This window comes from Eurypyga helias, unplaced genomic scaffold (assembly GCF_000690775.1).
Source record: "Eurypyga helias isolate BGI_N326 unplaced genomic scaffold, ASM69077v1 scaffold12524, whole genome shotgun sequence".
In the NCBI taxonomy this organism is placed as follows: domain Eukaryota; kingdom Metazoa; phylum Chordata; class Aves; order Eurypygiformes; family Eurypygidae; genus Eurypyga; species Eurypyga helias.
Genome location: NW_010246878.1, coordinates 1 through 22727, shown reverse-complemented (window position 1 = coordinate 22727; position 22727 = coordinate 1). Strand labels below are relative to the sequence as shown.

General features: G+C 44.6%; 2 protein-coding genes across 2 annotated transcripts in view; one reads left to right on the top strand and one right to left on the bottom strand.

Annotated features, from left to right (window-relative positions):
• Positions 1–9094, top strand: part of KCND3 (potassium voltage-gated channel, Shal-related subfamily, member 3) — a 61926-nt gene extending 52832 nt beyond the window's left edge. The window contains exons 4-7 of the mRNA XM_010150565.1: positions 2998–3090; positions 5731–5787; positions 6742–6989; positions 8890–9094. Coding sequence (XP_010148867.1) covers positions 2998–3090; positions 5731–5787; positions 6742–6989; positions 8890–9094 — 603 coding nt within the window. The remainder of the gene's footprint in view (positions 1–2997; positions 3091–5730; positions 5788–6741; positions 6990–8889) is intronic.
• A 7964-nt stretch (positions 9095–17058) lies between these two features.
• On the bottom strand, positions 17059–22704 carry DDX20 (DEAD (Asp-Glu-Ala-Asp) box polypeptide 20; the record flags this gene model as incomplete). Its single annotated transcript, XM_010150564.1, has 10 exons — positions 17059–18155; positions 18834–18935; positions 19022–19127; positions 19863–19941; positions 20663–20725; positions 21089–21227; positions 21604–21746; positions 21826–21940; positions 22228–22396; positions 22606–22704. Coding segments are annotated over 10 exons (2112 nt in total), but the record flags the coding sequence as incomplete, so codon positions are not given.
• Positions 22705–22727: the final 23 nt, after the last annotated feature.

Here is a 22727-nt window from a genome sequence, read left to right as displayed (position 1 = left end):
CTGCTCACTGCCACCCCTCGATCTGTTCCCACCCGCAGCAAGCCTAGCTGCACGACGGAAGGCAGAGGGAGAGACTCAGCTGTGCTGCCAAAATTTAACAACTGGCTTAGGTCTTCTGCCAGAGGTATCTTTGCTTTCAGATTCCGTTTAAACCTCTCCTCAAGCAAATCCTCATAAAAAGATACTGTCTGCAATATGTGCTCTCTCTCTCCTTTTCCAGTGTTTTAGTGCAGCATCGTATCTGCTTTAGGGCTTGCAAGGACCTCCATGGGAAACACTCCAGCAGCGGAGTCAGTATTCTCAGCAGGGTACGAACAGGACCAGCTTGATGTGTCAGCTCACCAGGAGGATTGTTAATAAGAAAAATGGAACCAATTTTTTTTTTTCAGGCCACTTCTAAAAATACTTCTGGGAATGCTCATCTCCCAAAACAATGGCAACAACAAAAAAAAAATCCATAACCTGCCGAGGATGCATTCCCAGAGGAATCTATTAATTCTGTGTACAGTAAGTTAGATCTCTTGATGTACCAGTTCAGTTATGTTTCGGTATCTATCAGAGACAAGAGTTATTCCTTCACTTAAGGATCACAGAACCATCCTGGAAACGGCATGCAGCATGCCCATTTGCAGTGAGTCAGTAGGACACAGGGGTATAGTTAAAAACAATGCTTTAAGCATAGCTGAATTTGACCCCCTCGAGAGCAACCGACAAAGTCTCGGCAATTCTGCCAAGATGTTCTGCTGTGTCTCCCATCCCACCTATTTTCTCTCTCAAACAGTTAGATACGGCTGTTTCATGTCTAAGCAGAGATTCAAGCCGCGCACATCCATTTTTTGCTTTCAGATTTAGACATTACAGAAGACACCAGGCACCCCTTCCTTATGGAATACAGGGAAACATTTGACAACATCTAATTGCTGTTTTAGTGCACGTAATTGTCTTTGGAAATGCTAGTCATCAAAGCGACACACAGAATTATGTGTCATGAAATCACAGTGAATTTCAGGATCAGGAGCTTAAGTAGTAAGAGAACATCCTTAACTACCCAGATCTTAAATCTGCCACCACATAACAGAGAAAGTGAGAAAAATAATCCTGGCACTCAGAAAGCACAGGAACTCTCTAAGCAACCCCTACTGCTTCTTTTCCTTCCATTTCAGAGGTCTATCTGATCATCAGATCACAGGGTAAGTGACACACTATATTTTGAGGAATCTAAGTATCTGATTCACTAATACAGTGCAGAAATAAAAAATACAGGGTACTGGATTTCTCCCCCCACCCCCAAGCTGACTAAATTGGCTTACTGCAGTTATGATGAATGCTTGATGCCAAGCTTTCTGCAGGAGCTAAACTTTACAGACACTGAGCTCAAGCTCCTAAGCCCCTATCCACTTCTGTTTCAAGCAGATCAAACCCCTCAGCTTCACGCAGAGACCTGTAGCTTATTTTAACCACTCGTAGCACAGCAATCTCTTCCCCAAATCACCCCATGCACACATACCTGATGTAGAAGCTGAGAAGAGACCAGCAAAAGTGCTCTAGTAAGTCTTTCCAACCTGTAGTCCCTACACAAGCATGCTAAAAGCAGCCCATCCCAACTCTTCCTGTGTCTCCCTAGGAGGGACCACTCCTTTTAATTTAACCCAACTACTCCCAGCTGTACCCAGTCCCTTCCCAGGTGGCACAGGCTAAGCACACCCTACTCCCTGCATTAGCTTACTCATTTGTTAGGCATCTTTCAGCTGTTTTGAGTACAGAGGGGAATGAGGGGGGAGGCTGCTCCCCGATTGCACAGGTGTTGCTGTACAACGAGTCAAGTATCTGGACGGTGAGGCCTTTGGAACAGGCTTGCCTCGCTCCAGTTTTGAGCCAAGGGATGCACAGAGGGTTCCTGGTCAGTTTGTAGAGCTCCTGGACACAGTGTTACTGAAACAGAAATCACAGTAAGCCATCCTACCAAGTGCAAGCCACACTCCGTAAGAAACTAATGAAGATGGGACCTTCCTTCTCCTGGGGAACTGCTGTCACATTTCACGAGAACATCAACCCTTTGCCACTGCTGTAGAGTGCTTCCTCATTTGAAGCATGCTTCGACAGGATGATTGAAACGTATTACCTCTCACATACATAGCGCCTCCCTTACGCCGCCTTTAAAGAGGGCTTGGCCACAGGAGGGGGTACACACCTTCAGTGTGCACCAAACACCCCTCAGGACCTGCCACGGACTCCCCATCAGCAACACGCTGAGGCTGGGCAAGAGCAGCCTCCTTTGCTACCCTGCAGGTACAAAGGGTGGAAAACAACCGCTGATGGCCCCAAAGAGGAGGGACAGATCCAGGAGTTCCGTCTCTAGGACCAGCATTACAAAGTCCAAGTCACAAAGCCCAGATGCGCATTTTTTTCATCTGCTGTGACCCAGGAGGCTTTGGCAGCAACATATACGAGTTCCCACAAGCCCAGCGCTGTGCAGCCCTGAAGGTCAGGCAGAGCCAGGCTTTCAGCTCAGCAAAAGCAAGACAGCTTGTGCCTTCTCTCCGAACAGAGACTAGAGTTCAGGGTACATCTGCTGGCATTCAAAGGTCATGTCAAGCTTAAAAGTTTTAATGTTTATTTTTGAAAAATAAAACAGCACAGTTAGTTGTTGGGTTTTTTTACCTCCTGGTTCCTGAGCCTGGCCATCATACAATGGCAGCACTTCCCAGCTTCCCTCCCCAGCTACAGCGTGGCTAGAAACACACTGGTTTTGAATAAAAGCTGAGTTCCTCACCTGAGTTTACAAGCCAAATCTTTAAGGAAAAAAAATAAGGTACCCTCCCAAGAGTCATGAGAAAAACCTGAGAGCTGGCAACACAAATTGTTCTCTTTATCCCTAAGATAAAGGGGATAAAGCTATCCCTACATGAAAGCTAATGCTGGCAGTTCTGTTTGTGTTCATGGTTTTACACCTGGGTTGTGTTTATGGTTTTCCCTCCCCTTTTTCTGGCTCTGCAGGGATCCACCGAAGACGAGCAGCATACGACTAAAGGCACCTCCTTAATTGAAAGCCAACATCACCACCTGCTGCACTGCCTGGAAAAAACAACCGTAAGTAGCCACACAGTCTTTTTACATCTTCCTGCATCCTTGTGCCTGGGCAGGCCGTGCACGGAAAGGACGTGCCCAGGGATGCTCTGAGGAGGCACTCGTAGACGTACGCAGTAGACCTACAAACTGTGCTGGGGGGGCTGACACTCAAACTCCCACGAATATTCTGCAATGGGATAAATGCGCCTTATTTCATTCTCTTCTTTAAAAACAAATAATCCCTGCGCAAAGGGATAAGATGCGATTATCTGCTACTGCATGGTCATCTACGCCAGTACCGAGTCAACAGCAGGTCAAGCTCACTTGAATGACAATAACCTTTCAGCAGCGTTAAGGAGGTCCTAGAACAAGCTGTATGTCAAGTTTAATTTCTTCAGTGCTTCTGAAAGGGAACTAAACTGCGTTTGTCTTGTGTTGTCAGTCACACATCACATATACTCGTTACTTGTGCTAATTAGCAATAAAAGACAGGTCTGCTGGGAGTGACTGTAAACTACAGCCTGGTCACCAGTGCCAGCGGGCTGGAAACAGAGCCCTGCGCCACTCACAGGGCACCGAGCGGACGCGCTCTCCCAGTGGCCTCAAAGGCTGCACACGCCTGTTCTCACTAGTTCTCGTTACAAGAGCAGGTCGTTTATCTCAAAGCCAGTCGAGCAGCTCCTCTAACATGACTTTTCTGGTCGTGTCATGCAAGGTGTTGGAGTGAGAATTTTATTTTTATTAAGTGATTCTGCATGCCGAAGTCTTGGAACATTACAGGTATTTATTTGATACATATGTTTTACTTCCAGGTTTATATAAGAGGTGCTGCAGTAAAGGAGCACATTATCTATACCATGATTCATTCTAGAAAGAGTGAAGAGAGGTTAACACTTGAAATATTCATGCCTTTTTCTATCTGCATCCATCAAATGTACTTTTGATTTCTGACTTGCGAGAGCTTTCTTTTAGATAAATCACCTTCACTTCCATAGTTTGGCTTCTGCTGGAATAACCCCACTTAGGCTTCAGCGATATACTGGAAGAAGATGACTGGCTAATTACAGTGACCTGCTGAGTACAGCTGGTTTATCCCAATGAGCTATAAAGGTCACCACTCCAAGGACAGTGAACTGATTCTTCCTGTATCAATGACTGTCGAGTTTATTTTATAAGACTCATCTTGCCTTTATTTCTAGCAATTCTGGATGTTACATAACAAGCAGATACTTCACAATCTGACTCTTTAGAATGTTATGCTTAAAAGCTTCACTATGATGACCCGTATTTCTCAAGAATAATTCCATCTGGGAACTTCAGCAAATTGGCTGAAGCAAACAAAAGCAGACAAGCCTGCCTCCAGGGTCTGCCCTTGTAAGGCCCTGGCTTTGTAAAGGCTTCTAGAAATTGTGACCCCTGCAGAGGGCGGTGGACCTCTCTGGGACCTGAACGAGTTGCTCCGTTATAAGGAGCCAGTTAGGGTGCTGGCAGTAACATGGCCAAAGCCTATCGTGATCCATGGATGTATCAGCCTATCACCCTAACCAGGCCAGATTGTCTCCAGCACGTGAGCCTACTCAGAATCTCAGTGGTTGAAAATGTTCCACACATTGCTTTTTTCAGCAAAGAATGGCATAAGAGTGATATTTAGAATTTTGATTAAAACCCAGAGGGAGAATCTGCACAGTATTTAATGTGTTTTCCCCCCACGTTTTTCAGCCAGTTATTCTCACGATGTTGCATCAAATCACAGGTTTGGATTATGGTCTGAAACGATCAATCAAAATAGTTCAATCAGCTTGTGTGAAAATTCTGCAGATCACATAATCTATTAAAATACCATGGAATAGTTCTCCCCAAAATCTAAATCATAGTAAAAGATTTTTTAAATACTGAAGAGTCATTTTGTGACCAAGATGCAGGAATGGAATGAGCAATGTACCATGGTTGCAAACTTGTTTCAATGGGCAATTCACCTTTCCTTAGGCTAGGCAGAAGGATTCCAAAAGCACATTATCAATTGTCACGGTGTCTGCATACAGCCTTACATTTGAATGGCTACGAATGGCTCACAAATCTGGTGTGTCAGATGACAAAGTGACCCTCCAGCTACCATAACACAGGTTACTTGTCCTTTTAACACAACAGATGGAGTTTCTTCAAACAAAAGGGGTTTTTTTCCACTCGTTCCAACTCCCAGAGTATGGACATTCACATGCCATGTTTTCTCCAAATGCCAAGTGCATCCAATCCAGTCTTTCAACCCAAACCTTTCTTCGGTGTTTCCACAGTACGATCAAACCCCATATCCATTGGTGACCCAATGGCAATGCAATTCCAATTCTTTACTTGTGAATCAGCAGCTGAAACTTTGTTTTCCTTTGCCTTCGGCTCTCAAAAGGTCAAAGCAATAAAGTTGTTACCAGCTTTGTTCTATTTCCAAGAACATAACATTAAAAAGCTTAAGTGTGAGAAGGAAGGAAGGAACAAAGGGGTCTGATTCAGGCAAGGTTTGGTAAAGAGAAGGTCCGGTTGCCCATTCAAACTTGAGTGGAACAGCTGGAATGCTGAGGCAATAGATGCAATGCTGGGACTAAATTCTGGATGCCGGAATGGACAATCAATTGTGTTTTTATCTTTTGTTGGCATGTTGTCCCGTAGGGATTGTCCTATCTTGTGGATGATCCCCTGTTATCTGTACGAACTTCCACCATCAAGGTATTTCCTTTTTAATTCAATCTGTTTTCTCTGTGGTCTCTGTGACGTGTCTGGAGAGTGTTTGCTTCCTTTCTTGTCCCTGGTCTTGTCCGTGGGAGTTTGTGCACGTGGCTCTTTCTGGCTATGAAGTGCTCTTGTTTCCTGTGAGAGTTGTTAGTTGTTCCAATGAAAACCTATGGCTGCCTTCACCACGGTTGCTTTTGGTTCCCATCCTTTCTGACGCTGACAGGGACTGGATAAAGTACGTTCACTAGAACTACTTGGGTGTTCATACACACACGAGAGTTCTTTCTTTCAGGATTTCTTGTTCCTTAGCACAAAAACTCTTTACAGATTCAGCTTTCTGAATTCCCTTCCCCTGTATGCTTCCCACTCTCACCTGCCATGTCCATTTCCACTCACTTCACTCACCTAGTAGCACCCACTGAGCAGCAGGTATGCTTCGCACCCAACAGCCAATACAGGCAACACCCTGCAATTATGCTACACGTTGAGATGATCATCCAAATACAATACAATCCTGTCCCCAGGGACAAAGGAAAAAGAAGCCTAAATCTCCTCTTGGGTTTCATAACCATGTGGCACTGCAGATTTTCTGAAGCCACTTCTGGAATCCAGACAAGAAAATGAAAGGAGATTCGAACACAATATATTAAGCATCTCAGCCTACATAAGCAAGGCCGCATCAATAGACTCGTGCTTGTGTCACTGCAACAGCTTCCCTTATTCCCCTACTGATGCAGGAGGGCAAAATCTTCTCTTGGTTGCAGTGAGAGGAAGGGCAGAGTAGTTTCTTTCAAACATCTGCCAAGTGCAAATACTTTCAGGCACAGGGGCAGAAAGCATCTTACACAGACAAGGGGCTGACACATCCCACCACCCCAAAGGTGCCACTGAAAACAAACTGCCGCTGGGATCCCCAGAGAGTAACAGTGTTGTTCTTTTCCCTGCCAGAACCACGAGTTCATAGATGAGCAACTGTTCGAACAGAACTGCATGGAGAGCTCAATGCAAAACTATCCTTCCTCTCGGAGCCCCTCCTTGTCAAGTCACCACGGACTGACCACGTCCTGCTGTTCCCGCCGTAACAAGAAGACCACTCACCTTCCCAACTCCAGCGTGCCAGCCACTCGCCTCCGGAGTATGCAGGAGCTCAGCACCATCCACATCCAGTGCAGTGAGCAGCCCTCACTCACCACAAGGTACAGTAAGTAGGCTCTCGCTGCTAACTACTGCATGCAAACCTCTGAAGTGCATTACCCGACTGAACATTCCTGCCTATACCCAGCCAGGGAGGGGGGTCAAGTGCTGGGAGCATCTTGTTTCCCTCCTAATGAGGGCCCAAGGAAAGTAGCTCCCTAGCTCTTCTGGGAAGAACCAGGGCAGAGACAGACTCTAGTGCAGCCCTTCTCTGGCCAGACAGGACATAGAAGAATGAATTCCAGACGAAACCTGCCTAGGAAGTGCTATTCACACAGGCAGAGCCAGCAGTGTCCAGCTGTGAGCCACTCACCAAAGCTGGCACAGGACCACTCCATAGCCCACCTCCCAGATAGCCCAGTACATCCAAGCCCTTATTGGAGAAGGCAAAGAGAACTGGCTAATTAGTGCCTGCCAGAGAGCCATACACACAGACACGTCCCACCAAGGACACACTTCACTGATGTTCAATCACAACTGTAATCATCAGGCATCACTGGGAAACAAATGAGGAGGAATTTCACAATGGTGTCTTAGTATCTCCACCTAAAAAGCCATTAGTGACACAGGTGAAGTGTCTCAACAGAAAATTCTGAAATTTTCATTTTATACTTAACTTGCTAGGAAAAAAAAAAATTTCTTCATCATCTCTCTCTTGCAAATACCAAATTACTTTCTAAACCCCCTCAGCCCATTAAGCCTCTTGTGCACTGAGCTGCTGAGCTTACCACTCTCCTTCCCACTCCTACCACAGGGACCTAGAAACTGAGACAAAGCTGCCTTGAGGGCAGCAAGCAATTACTCTGTGCCAGGGTGCCGTCAGAAGGGCATTTCAGAGAAAGAATTATGAATGAACAAGCACAAAACAAGTCTCTGGCTATCGCACTTTCAGGATGACAATAGTTTCAACCTGCACCTGAAACAGTAATTCAGGGGAACGTCAACTATTCTGCCTGTTTCAGTGGGTGCTAAACCAGATGCCAGCGGTATTTTAAATGTCAACACTGTTTGTTATTTCACTTGCTTACCAAACTGTGTAAGAATGGAGACAGAAAAAAGCTTTGAAGTTGTTTTTCATGTGGAATGCAACTAACTGGGTGTACTGGTTACCACTGGCAGAACCACCCAGTCCCTAAGACTGCCCCACTCTCAGCTTGTGACTGAGGCAACCGGGGAGCAGAATGGGTTCTGCCGTGTTCTTGGGATGCTTGAGGGATCAAGAAACATCCTCTTGGTGAGTCACCCTGAGATAACAACAGCAATAGCTTTCCAACTGCGAGCTTTACGTTTTCAAAGGGCAGGCCTTGTGTTTAAAATGACCGTGTTGGGCTGGTAATAGCAGGCTCCTGTAGCTGTGCAGATGTACAGAAATCAAACTATCATTTTCCCTCTGTAATTAATTATAGGATGCAATTGATGCAGATCTAATAAGAATGCTCACAGCTGCCAGATCCTTGAAACTACTGCAGAGAGATGAAAAAATAGAAAAGATCAAGGGACAGTGAATTTGAACGAGGCATTTGAAATGCAAGGAAGACAACAGCTCTTTCTCAGAAAGAACTACCTGTGCTCTGAAAGGACGCAGTACACAGGACAGTATGTTTAGACGTCCTCTTAATCAAGCTAGAATTACGCAGGAATGAAATGGAAACATAAAACCATTTGCCCTGTGAAATGCTGTATCCTACCCAGGGGGAACATTAAAGAAGCTTAGTGTAATCGGGGTAGAAATAAACGATGCCTTGCAGGAACTGGGGGGAACAGTTCAGCGGAGCCTTCTGAATATTGCAGTGCCCTTAGTTCAGAGGAATAAGATACTGATTAAGAACAAACACCATTCCCAACCTTTCTACTGTCTGGTTTGAAAAAAACAAAAAGCCAAACACTAAATTTGTTTTCTAGTCGTTCCAGTCTCAACATGAAATCAGATGATGGGCTGAGACCGAACTGCAAAACTGCCCAGATAACGACAGCCATCATCAGCATCCCCACGCCGCCGGCACTCACGCCAGAAGGCGAGAGTCGGCCTCCGCCCAGCAGCCCCGGCCACTCCACGAACATTTCCACCACCACCACAAGCAACATAGTCAAGGTCTCCGCCTTGTAAGACGTCTCATGCACAGAAGGAGGCTGGAAGACCAGTGCCCCTCTCCCTCCACACCTCCATGTTCCTTTCTTGCTGCAAATTGTGCCTGGATGGACCAACCTGACATACTGTCATCGAATTAGCAATGGAGCTCTAACGAGGCAGCTTTCTTCAGACTCGCATTCATGCTGTGGACTGAGGAAGGATTAGAAAAGGGAGGAAGAGGCTGGTTAAAGGGGAAAAAAAACAAAACCCTGCATGGAGAACGTGTTGTGCCATGGTACAGGGAGAAAATCACCTGTGGAGGCTGGAGGGAAAGAATCATCATGGCCACAAGAGAGTCAATAAAGCAAATGGAAATATAACACTGTGTATCGCAGCACCTTTTTAAAGGTTTTTAATGGATAATATTTATTCATGAGGAAATGACTGAAAAGGTGAAAAACAATGGATTTTGTGAATTTTTTTTCTTCATGGAGCAGAACCTTTAAACCAACCAAAACTTCACATTTTTTTTTCTTTTATAGGAAAAGATTTAGACAAAGAAGCCACCTGTCACAGAAATCTATTTCCATCCCTCTGTGTGTGTGCGTGCGAGTGTGCAGCAGAGCCACATCAGAGCATCACTGAGTTACAAAGAGCAGAGCACGTTTCCATGGTCAAGTGCACAGTAGGAAAATACAAGCACGTGCCGGCACATACATGTGCACACGCACACACACACACCCGTTGCACCCCAGATGGCATTCTTTATCTAGACAATTTTGTATCCGCCTTTTAAGTCAATACAGTGCAATTGCAAACAGTGTGTTTGTCTGCTAATTATTGTCTGTGAAAACATATTTGTGGAAAAAAAAAAAAATACAGGCTTTAGTAGAGTTTTAGTCCCACATGGGTATCTGCTTTCTATTTTTGTTATCACTTACTTGTAAGAGTGTGACTAGACTACCAGTTCTGTATTTTTAAAAAGGAAAAAAAAAAAAGGTAGGACTCTTTTTTAATACTGTACACACAAATGGCAAAGAATGAGAAAGCACTGAACTCAACCACATCAAGCGTTCCTAAGTCTAACAGAGGTTTCTTGTAATGTATGCCCATGCTTTTTTATTTTGGTTTTCTAGATATAAATTCCTTTGCTAGCACTAGACATACAACCCATTGTAAATAGTAGCCAAATAATGTCTGGATCTATACTTGATAATAATTAACCCCAGAGCCAAGTATCTTGCATGGACAGAGAGGTATTTGGCTTTTTCACAGGCTTAGGGCTCCAGTTGTCTCATCAATGGCTTCTGGGTCGCACTGATTTTAGGGGTAGACTAGGTTAGCGTTTTTAGTTCTCCAGTCCCAGCACAGGATGCATCCACTTGAGAAGAGGGAGCAGTACTGGAGTTTAGAAAACACTTGAAAAAGCGTGGTACAGACAGCATTTTCTTTTTGCAGTTCTACACTTAATTTGGGAGAAGTCACACACCTGTAGTCAACCAAAAGCTGAAGGAACACTGTGTGGTACTGCCAGGAAGTTAATACTTCAACGAAGCTGTCAGTCCTACCACTGAGATTGTTTCAGGAATGATTTTACTGTAAGGAAATACATGGCCCTGAAACACAACTGGCTTTTTTTTCCCCTCCATAAAAAGTAACTTTTTTCTTCCATTCTGCCTTTCTCAAGTCCCCTTTGCAGGAAGGGCAGAGTGAGGAACAAAGTCACGCGCCTTCTCCTGTCACGCACTGTCTGCCTAATTATCGTAGGCATGCACAAGGGCCTCTTCAGGGCCCCGTGCGCACCCGTGAACGGCGACGCACCCAGCCCCAACAGCTTGTAGATAATATGGAAACATCAAGTGTCCTGTTTCTGAACAGTGATTTTACCAACACCAGAGTTACAAACTACTCAAAGCATGTTTGAGCCTGATTCAAAGGGATGACTTTTTTTAACATCTGTCATAATCTATCCTGACGTAGTATTTATATACACACATACACGTAGAAGTAAGTAGACACACACATGTACAGATAGATAAATAGACCTACATGCTGACTAACATATGAGCTAGCAATCCGCTTTGTTAGCGCTCCTAACCTACTGTACAGCGGGCTCCGCCGGCCGACGCATTAACTCAGCCGCCTCCTTAGGAACCTACAACACTCTAGGAATATTAGGGCTGTGGCTAAACCCTCAGTAGCTGCACCAGCTTATGGTCATTTATTCCAGTGCTGTAATATGTTACCCAAAACTATGTTTAGTCCTGTTTTAAATGATTAAAAAGCTCTGCCTTTGCTGCTTCCTGTAGGAGGTTATACTGCAGTTAATCTTCCCATTATTGAGTTTTTCTTGATGTTTTAATTTAATCTTTCCTTCGCTTTAATTTCATTATTTGTCATCATCTGCTCCCCATCTGAACACCCTCACCCTTGTAGAGCACAGGCCTTGCTCTCCACTACCTACCACCTCGCAACCTCATTTACACTGGCACAGAACGAGGGTTGAACGCGACCGTGCCGACAGGGTACAGTGCTCCTCCCAAGGCGCAGGAGTAAACGGGTACAGAGCCAGGGACTCAATATGAATTCTCGGTGCTGCCTTTCTTATTCCTGATTTACTGTGGAGTGGTAAACAAACCACTTCGCCTCTCCGCGCCCATCCCTCTATCTGTAAATAGCAACCACGGCAGCCCTCGTCTCAAGCACTATTGGTGTGGTTATTTGCCAGCAATCAAACTGCTTTTTTGGGGGAAAAAAAAAAATCAACATTTTTAAGAGGGAAAATAATAAAAAAGGAGGAAAGCCAGTCCTTGGGGTTTCTGGCTGGCTGCTTGGGCTCAGATTGTCAAGGCAGCCACAGACTTTGTTGTTTTTCACGGAAGAGGAATCGTGATCAGAAACACACGGCTGGCCTCTTCTCCCGTTACCTTAGCAGGTGCTGCCCCATGCAGTTAGTACCTCAGCACAGAATTTCAGAGGATAAAGACAGACAAGACTGAGGAAGTATGAGCCTAGAGGAACAGGGCTAAAAATACATCTGGTGGAGGTATTAGCTCCCTTTACACACGGATCTGAAGCACACTGAGTAATGCTTCTGAAAGCACTTGAAACACGCTTGTACAAAACCTCCCTGGATTGCCCAGCACAGCTACATCCTCATTATGAGAGCACTGTGCGTTCACTGAAACGGCTGAGACAAGGCCATGGCTGACGTATCAGCAGTTGGTAGGGCGTAACATAGCTCCCTCCAAAAGAAACGCAGGGAAGAAGGGAAAGCATTTGCACAGAAGAGCGTGGGAACTGCACTGCAGCCACTTCCTCCTACAACCGAGGGAGGCGATTAGCTTTACTAAACTGCAGGGCTCTTTGTAATCTTTAAACAGCCACTTACAAGAAGGATTTGGACCATCCTCTCCAGCGGTCCCCAGTACCGCCCTGTCTGACCAGCATCCCCCTCCCCTTCCTCAGGGCCACACACACACATTGATAGGGACACAAACCAGCACACACCCCTGCAATCCTGATGCATATGGAATGGGGCATCCTCCTCCCTGGGAGGAGAAGCACCCAGAAACATAGGTAGGTTCTGGCCCTGATCCCTGTCTGAAAGGCAGGTGGTACAAACCAGACCTGCTCAACAAATGCCAGTAGTGTTGGCAGTTCATTTCCAAAGCCTTGCCCCTCCCCCTAATTCCTTACCACTTTTTACAGCTTTAGAAAAGTTCATTAAAAAGATTAAAATTGATAGTTTGTACAAAAAGTAAGTAGAAGGGGATTATTTTTGTCTTTCATAAAGCAATATTTAAAATATCAAAGGGGCAACACCTTTTTCCAAGCATTTTGTTTCCTTTCCAAAGCTTTTTCTGCGCGAAAAATATTTTCAGAGCTTTCCAGCATGTTCCATTAATAGAGTCGCTCTCTTCTCACCCAGCATCGTGCTGCTAATAGAAGGAATCGCATCAATTGGCAAAGAACGATGAGAAATAAATACCTCTGATATCTAGGCTTTGACTTCCCATCTGCTCTTTCCAAAATCCACCTTTTACTTTCCTTTTCCTTAAAAATCTAAAGGGCATCCACCAAGAACAGGCTACAGATAGCACCTGGGTACGTAAACACTAAAGAATTAAAAAACGTAACCCATCCTCCGCTAGCACCAGACCCTTCACTGCAACACATTGCCTTGCTTTCCTTAGGTCAGATTTAAAACTCTCCAAGGAAAGGACTCCCACACTTCCCTGGAGGGCTTATTCCAGGCTCATAAATCTCAGCGTCAAGGATTTTTCCTCTGCTGTTCAGCCATAATTCTTTCCTTATTTTTCCCTCTCCTGCTGCCATCACACTCCCTGGCACCACCCTAAATCACCCTCCACATTGCGAGTTACCTGCCTACAACCCTAAGAGGAACATAAAACCTTCCACGGCAAACTCCTACCCCAGAGACTAAGTTTGTCTGTCAGATAATTATCAAAGCAAACCAGGGAAAAGGTAAAGCAACACGTATGGCTTTACTGTGGAATGAAGTTGAGGATGCTACAAAATACATCCTTGTCAGAAGTACCAAATTTGAACCAACGCTGCTTGTTTAACCCAAAAGAGCTGACGCCGTACCAGTACTGCCAACCCGCATTCACCTTCCAGCTTAGACAGCCTAAGGGGCACGCATGAAAATGAGATTAACGCCAGCTACAGGAAGCACTGTTTCTTCAAGTACGTTCCTTTTTTAAGTAGAGGTTGTAAACACGCTGTATCTTACACTGTAGAGCAAATTCAGTATATTACAAATCACATTTCATTTCTGGGTTGCAAAAAGCCCTTGGATCCTGTAATATTTTCCTGTGCCAGGCTATGGCAGTTACAGTCAGCATTCATGGATGGCTTGCGAGCATCAGCAGCTTGGAGCCGAAAACTTGATTCTGCTTTTAAAGTTAGGTGAATACTACACCTTTTCCACATTATTTACCAATCAAATATGTCTTGGGGTTTTTAAGCACTTATTTTTCTCCAGCACTTTAAGCAACTGCACTAGATATATGACTTCAGAGCTCAAGTTTTTAGGCTTCACATTTAATGACGCCATAAACACTCAACGGTTTTATCCTTCTAAACCCTTAAGAGCCAACAGAAGGCAGCGTGCACCTTGGTTACAGCTAGGAGTTAGCATCAGGAACCTGTGTTCTATCCCCATCGTCCTGATGAATCACTAAGTGACCTCGAAGAAGTCATCTCACCTCTCTTTGCCAATTACGCGGGCTGTATAAATTTAATACCTCCTCTGTCAATAAGCGAAGCTCAATCCATGAACACCTACAACACCACAGAGAATTCTTGAGAAAGCGTACCAGGGAAGTGTTGCTGCTTACCTTCAGAACGCGAAACTGTGCCAGAAACGCTTCAGGTGGATCAGTCAAAAGACCAGGTGACAAAGCGCTTGTGAAAATTCCTTCTTGAGTTCTGTTCTCAGTCGACAGTCTGTTACTTTGTGTGTGTATGTGTGCAGATGTTTATTTTCGGTTTGATCTAGTGCTAGTCACAGAAGTCACGCAGCCGTCTGGGCGAGACGCTCCCGAGCACACCGAACGCTCTCCTCTGTTCTGTCGCAACTACAACTGGGAGCTCCCGCTGGCTCCTCGGACCAACCAAGTATCTTACAAAACGCGTGCGATGGTCTATTTTTGATAAATCAGTAAGGCATTCCAATGCAATGGTGTTTTCTTTAGGAGTTTTGTTATGAGCAGCTCTCAACCTTATTATTTTCTATTTTCGTACTATAAATGGGCTTTGCTTCCGAACATCAGAGGACAGATACAAAATGTACTGTACACAACTGCAGGTAGCTTCATTCGAGAACAACTTTCTAGAAGAACCAAGTTTCCTGTTGTCTTCTTTTGGAATTGTAGTGCATATGTTGAAACTTGTATATCATTTACAGTATTGAGTCTTGTGCCACTGCTGTACCTGATGTATCCAATCTGGATTAAACAGAGTATGTGCCACAAATACCAAGATGATGCTGTAGATTTCTTCTAAAAAGATTCTGGGAGGTTCTTTTGGTGACCTTTGGGTGTTGGCTTAAGCTGCTCAAGTTTCATTTAAATACTCAGAACTCTTACGCAGTCCCAAAGGAAAGCAGCAAGATGACCGGGACACGACAGGAGCGCAGTAAGGCAGATACCCGAGTGCATCTCCTAAGGTGCCCTCCTGGTGAACAGTAGGAGTTACAACAAAATCCACCTCGGAAAGAAAATCACATCACCTGTGCCTCCGCAAAGTTCGCAGACACAATCTAGGCGAGCCGCCCCCCTGGGGTAATCTGTGGCACAAAGGGATTAAGGCAAGGAAAAAAGTATGGAAAGGGAAATACTTCTCCTAACGAGATAGTTAAAGCACACATCTCACACCTTCCCTTTAAAAAGCAACCTCATCTTGGCAATTCCGTTTAGGAACTGCATTCTATACTACAGACAGGGTCAGCTTTTCCCACCATGAAACACGCAGAGCTGATCTCATCCTAACCCTAACAGAAAGGGTCATTGAGAGGCATTATTTACAATTTTCAAAAGTCCTTAAGCAGCAGTTATAATTACTTATTGGGTGTCCTCTAACACGCACAAGTTTGAGCTGAACAGAAGAGCTTCCAGAGTACCTTCCTCTCCTGCAGTCAGGGGCCACCCCCTCTCCCCCGCTGCAAGAGCCACCAGCCCGGGCAGACAGGACAGCCCTGCTTGTCCCTGCGTGCTGCATGCCCCTGCCACCCACAGGCTGCACCAACCCCACAATTCTCCTGCGCAGCAGTCTGATTTGCTTAGCATAAAGTTCACACCCACCACTGCGCAAAAAGGTCCAAAGTGCTGCGGAGAGCGCTGCAGGATTTGCGCAGGGAATTTTGCAGGAACACTCGGGCATTAAGGGATTTATGTAAGCTGCGTGAAAACATAACTGCTTCTCAAAACAAAAGCTGCTGAAGGTGAGCAATCAAGTAACCTCAAAGACACCCACATCACCAAATTAAAGCAGCAGCTCCCCTTGGACATGCAGTTCATAGTAAAAGCACTGCTTCCTCCCTGCTAAGGGGATTCCAGCCTTACTCTGGCTCAAGGAAAAAAAAAAAAAAGCAAAATTCAAAGATTCTGCTTAAGAAACGTGTCTCTTTGATCCCAAACTAAAGCTAAAGGATGAAGTTTCAAAATCAGCGTGGAGTCAGCTCAGCATCAAGCCCCTTAGCCAGACAGTCCTCTCATCTACTTCTGCTTCGGGACAGCGACATCCAAAGCAGCACAACCCAAACAGGAAATACCAATTAGTTTTAGTACTAATAGGTAATTTCATTTCTAATTAAAGCTTTCCTGTAAGTGTGGCAAGTCTGATATTGCTGCACCCAGAGGGACAGACCAATTATGATTGCTGCACATTTTCTACCTAATTAAACCATCCTCTACTGCACAGCTTGCCGTACACCTAGCTATAGAAGTGTTATTTATACAATATTAATTAACTGGATTTAAATTAGCAATACAGGCATTGAGATGCAGGTTTTATACTGCCACTTAACTAGTATATCATCAGTGCCTAGTGTTTAATAAGAGAATTATGGAAAATGGAATGAACTCCAACTACAAACTGCGTGGTCTCACGGTGAATTCATCTTCACTGCAAAGTCACATGGTAGAAGTAAGTCAAGCAAAGAGAACGGGTTGTATTTTCTCCTTAGTGACACTTTCTACATGTAAGTGGCTGCCTTTTATCTTCCTCTACTTGCTCTGGATTGTAATGATTGCAACTGAACATCCAGCTGTCTTTCATTTCCTTTTATTAACAACTTGTACCACCATCACTGGAACGCACGTAAAAACACATTTACCCAGACACTGCTCGCTTTAAGAGACACTTTCCTTCAGTCTGAAACCACACTGGTTTCCGTTTGCCAAGGTACTCTGAGACCAGCAGTCCTGTTCTCACAGGTAACTGCCGTTGGCTGTACCAACCAGCCTGCTGGCACCTCAATCACTGCTTTTCAGCAGCTCCTGAAGGTAGACGGAGTTGGCGTGGTAGGCGTTCAGCCAGTCCAACTGTCTGCACCTCTTCTGATAGCGCGACACGGCTGTGTAGTAGCTGTGCCATGCTTGGCAGTAAGATTCCCAGTAGTTTTTGAAACTCAGAGCCTCATCCGGAACACCATCACCCCAAGAGCTGCAGGAGCAGTCGTCTTCAGTTTTTCTGGTGGAAGGACCAGGGAATTGATGGTAACAGCTTTTCTTTTGGTTAGCATTCTGTTTCTGAACTTTCTTTTTCACTGGATTTTGCTTGGGGGCTTGTGCCAGCTCCTGAGGCTTCTCTGGTGTGGGACAGGAGCCTGCGTAACCTTGGCACACTGTGGGAACGGCATCCTCCTGCGTATCTGAAAATGCCTCAAAGCAAGAGTTGTTCTCCCTGCTGCTGGAGGAAGCCCTGGAACTGTACGGCCCATCGCTCTCACCAGACACACCACTGTTTGCTACCACCTCTGGATTATGTTCCACCTCCTTCCATGCTACATCACCATTTCTGGGCAGCTCACGGTCGTCATCTGGGCCTGAATAGCTTCTGAAAACTTCCACCTCTCTCTCCAGCCCTTCTTTAATGAAATACTCATAGTCTTCAACAAACTCTGAGAAGCTCCAGGGATTGTTCTGATAGGTTTTGAAAGATGACAAGCATGGAATCCTGGGAAGATTTTTTTTTAAGGCCTCCTCATCTGGAGATGGAGTGTTATGCTGTTCATCAGATCTGGAGACAGTTTTGACTCTACTCCTCTGTTCTTTGTGGCAATTGGAAGTTTGGCGGTTTCTACTACCTTCTTCTGTATTTGCAGAACTCGTGCACTTCCTCTGCTTTTGCTTCAGAGCCTTTTTTGGCCTTTCCACAGAGGAATTATCACCTGGAAGATTAGTATGAGCCCGTGGTACCTCTGCAAAACTGTTCTGGACAGGCTGTAGTGCTGGCTGCTCTGGTCTAAGACACACGGTGTCAGAATTCACCGAAGCACCTTTATGTGTAACTGGTTTGACTTCTACCTCCCCACCTTCAAACTGAACCATCATTCCAGGAGGTATGGGCTCTGCAAAAAGGAAACAAGCAGGAACTCAGTTCAGTGCATCCCTCCCTCTAGAGCTAAAATGAGTACCGAAGTAAAGCTTAGCAAAATCGCAGGTAAGATGTTAAGATGCGTTAATTAGCGCTACAAACCGACGCCCTTCAATCCTTCAAAGAGCTCAAACAGCCAGAACATTCTCTTCACGGAAGAAATTGATGGAGACAAGCAGCACTGCATTGCTCGTCAGCCATCTTTCAGATCCTGCTTCACCAGATAGTAAACCAGAACTTACATAAGCAGCTAAATGGTGCATTTCTAGCAGCACAGCTTCTGGCAAAGCAAAGGTAGCAAATCTGCTCTTTCAATTACTCCATCCTCCTGCTGTATCTCACAGCCTGAGAAAGGATTAATACCAGATTTCTGGAAATCCAAGGAGTTACAAAGTTGTTGAAGTAACAGCTGGGTGCAGAGTGCCTCTCCCTGCCCCCGGGCATGCACTCTGTTCATTTAGTGTTGCTTCACCCAACCGTGGCAGTTACACAAGCAGTCATTAGCAGAGAGCATGAAAAGCCCATACCAAAACCCAAAATTTAATGCAGCTTCAGCAGGGAAAACACATGTCAGATCCCTGCGGACATGTCTGAAGCTTCAAACAGACAACAGCTAAAACCAACCCAGCCATACTCAGAGGACAGAGCATACCTGGTAGAGGAAGAAGCTGAAGATTACATTTCTGAGCAATTTTCATCATTGTGTTTTCTTCCTCTCCGCGGCAGCAGTATGTCACAGATAAGCCTAGAGTTCCTGTGACACACAACAGAAAGTGCAGTTACCTAACCAAAGCCAGTGAGGCTGCTGCAGGCTCAAGACATCCACACAACAGTTTTTACCAAAGCGCCCAGCTCTGCCGATGCGGTGCATGTACGTTTCCCAGTCTACCGGCACGTCCAGGTTGATAACCAGGTTCACTTTTTCAGCATCGATTCCACGAGATGTCTTGAGAAGGTGAGAGAGAGAAGGGGATAAGTAACTGAACATGCTGAGCAGGTCTTCAAATAAACACAATGCATGTGGGAGCCACTGCTCATACCGTAACTTTTAGGTGTTACAACACACCATAAAGCACCTACAGTTTCCCAGCCAGTTTACATATAAGATAGGCACATTGCCTCAGGACCATGAAAACCAGGATAATTTCGTTTATGCCTTCTGTATCAAACACCAGCAAGCATCCTTTTTCCCTCAGCATTAAAAAAAAAAAGTCAACCCAACGGCATGCAGTAATCTCTTCATGACAGGACTCAAACCATCAACTGGGAGAAAAAACCAAAACACATCAACCATGAAAAAGTTGAGCGTGCCTCAACTGCTCTAATTGACAGATGTCTGGGGTGTACCAACAAACCATCAACTGGGAGAAAAAACCAAAACACATCAACCATGAAAAAGTTGAGCGTGCCTCAAGCACAACCACTGCTCTAATTGAAAGATGTCTGGTGTGTACCAATTCTGCTCCTCTGAAATATCTGTAAGCTGCTGCAAACCAACAGATAAACTAAAAGTAACTTTTGAACCAGATTGAGAAATAGGGGAGAATTTCTAAGTTTCACCATGAAAGTAAGTCATGCGCTTTAGTAGCACCGTTCTGTTCTGTTCAATTCCCAGTCACAGCTAATTCTGGGAAGCAACTTCAGGTGTAACACTCACGTGTGCTGTAAACCACGAACTCACCAAGTCTGTGGAGATGAGAACTCTGCAGTGGAACTGCTTTAATTTAGCCATAGCGTCAAGTCGTTGATTTTGATTCATGCTGCCTAAAAGGACAAAAATTAGAAACAGATTACACTCTTCAGTTTTACCCTCCTCAAATTTTGGTAAACAGCGCTTTGTAAAACTGCAGATCAGAGCAGAAACAAGGGTGAGAGCTACTTCCTCAAACAACCGTTCCAAATGAGTAAACAAGCATAAACAAGAACTTGAAGATAAAGAAACTCATTACAAAAATAGTTCTTTGGGTTTTGTTGGGGGTTTTTTTGTTTGTTTGTTTTTTAAAAAAAGAGCAATTATGTAGATACTTAATCCCCTCAAACAACACTGACTTTGGATAACTTTCATGTAAACATATAAGCCATGGAAAAAATAGCTGAAGAAAAAAAAAAAATCAAGGTTTCTAATAAACATTAGGTGCCAGCTACCAGTTGTTACAGAGAAGGCAAAAATAGAAATTTAAATTCAACATTTACATTCCAAAGAAACACTACTTCAGCCTGCAAACTTAAGTAAACTTTCCTTTTACAAATAAGCCAATGCACTCATCCAGACATTCATAAAAATGACTCTCTAACAAATCTGAAAAGAGGAAAATTAATATTAAGTTTTACACTGATTAAGTCCTGAAGACCTATGGAGATTCAAACGCTATTCTTAGTTACTCAACCAGAGGCCGTGCAAACCAAGATTTAAGATTAATTTTCCTATTTCAGATGACATTTAAGCACAAACTTCCATAAACCACAAAGTTTTGAACGGACTTCCCCGAAATGCACTCAGCAGTAAAGCCCCTGGCTGTCAGTATTTCAGCTAGATGTTGCGCCCTGACAGAATACACACAATGGAAACAGTAAATAAAACTGCAGCTCTAACAGCCCCTGCATATTCCTTAACAACAGGCTGCAGATTACAGTCCAGATGTGCCACTTGACGTTTCCAACTAAAACAGTCACTTTACAGATGGAACAGGACAACAGGACATCAGATCTCACCGTCCCAGAACAGCGTATAAGGTACCTCCCTGCTAAAGCATTCCCTGATTTCCAGCATGCCATGCTGCATTCCAGATGCGGAATCTGCATACTGCTTTGAGACTTTCACAGAAGGTCTGTGTAAGTTTATCCATGAACTTATCCAGCCACTGCTTCCAAACATGCTTCCTACAGACCGCATTTCAGTTTTATTACCTGCTATGCAAGTTTGAGAAGACTAAGGCTTGATTAAATGGAATCTTGCTGAACAGCTCCTGTAGGTGCTGGGTTTTCTCCTCAAATGTTTTATGGGGCAGCGGATGGCAATTCACGATTTTGTAATACTGCTTCAGACCTGGGCATGAAATGAAAAACACCATCAGATTAAGGGTTTCGACAAACACGTGTGCAGTGCTACGCTGCTGCTGTCAACACGTGTCACTGCAGCTGAAACAAAGGCTCCAAATTTAAACAAGCACCCATGGTGCACTGAAGAACCTGCAGGGCAGATTTTTCTTCAAAGGCTGAAATATTTTTGGAATTCAGAAAGAAAACAAAGTTACATTCATCACTGATGCTTTAAACACATCAATACTGGAAACAAATACACTGTAAACTAATCAACTCATCTGTGGAGGCAAATTATCACAAGTTTTAAAGGTGTATGTTTTGATTTTAGCATACTCTTCTTAATCTATTGATAACAACATCAGAAACGGACTTCTACTTACCAATGAGACTTGGATCAGTGGGGTTCAACCTCACAAATGTTGGCTCTCTCATGTATCGGGTCAAAGCATTAGCTAAGGATTCAGGGTAAGTAGCTGAAACAGCAAGCATCTGTTTATTGGTTGGTAGCGAAGAGTAAATCCAACTGTGAGAGGAAAAAAAAAATGGAAGTGACTAACAAACATCTAAGCTACCCATAAGCGTATGGGAAGTGGTTTTCTTACTTGATTTGTTCCTGAAAGCTGCCTTCTTCTAGAAGCTTGTCTGCTTCATCAAGAATGAAAAGCCGGATACTGGCCGTATTCAAGTAGTCCAACTCTATGAGCTGTTTTATTCGACCTACATATGAAGAAAAACATAAAAGGAACTTGAAAAATACTAATTGAAAGTTTCTAATAAAGCATTTTGTAATTAAAAAAAAAAAACACCACACCAAATTTTAATAAGCCTTAAAAAGTACATACTTAGAACAATATCTCACTAAAAATACATGGTCTAAATGTCTCTGGCACTGCCTTTTAAGACTACCCCATTTTTCTAGAAAACAAACCCAGATTGCAAAAGCACCAGCTACTGTACCCTGAGGTATCAGCCACTGTCCGACGCACAGCGAAGCACTCCCATACCTGGGGAGCCAACTGCTATGTGGCACTTCTTTAGCCTGATTTTGTCCTGGTTCAGAGGAGTCCCTCCAATGAACACGTGGCATTCCAAGCCATCCATTTTTATTCCAATCGTTGTGATGACAGCATGAATCTGCACAGCAATCTCACGCGTGGGAGCCAAGATCAGAATCTGTAAGGGCCAAGGATTAGACCTGAAAGCTGCAGAACGGCTCAAAAAAGCCACTCATCCAGTCCGGATGATTTAAAATAGTTAGTCTCACAGGGGACAATACCGTTTTCCCAAGAGCGATTCCCTCTCACAAAGCCAAGTGTCGTGTCCCCGCCCCCCTCGCCTCAGCGCCTCTTCCCGCGCACCGCTAAGCAGGGGCCGGGCCTCACCTGCGTGGCGGGACTCTCCAGCAGCACCGCGTCCAGGGCGATAGTGGAGAACACGCAGGTTTTGCCAGTGCCAGACTTGGCCTGCACGATGAGATCTGGAAAAAGCCGCCACAGAGGTCACC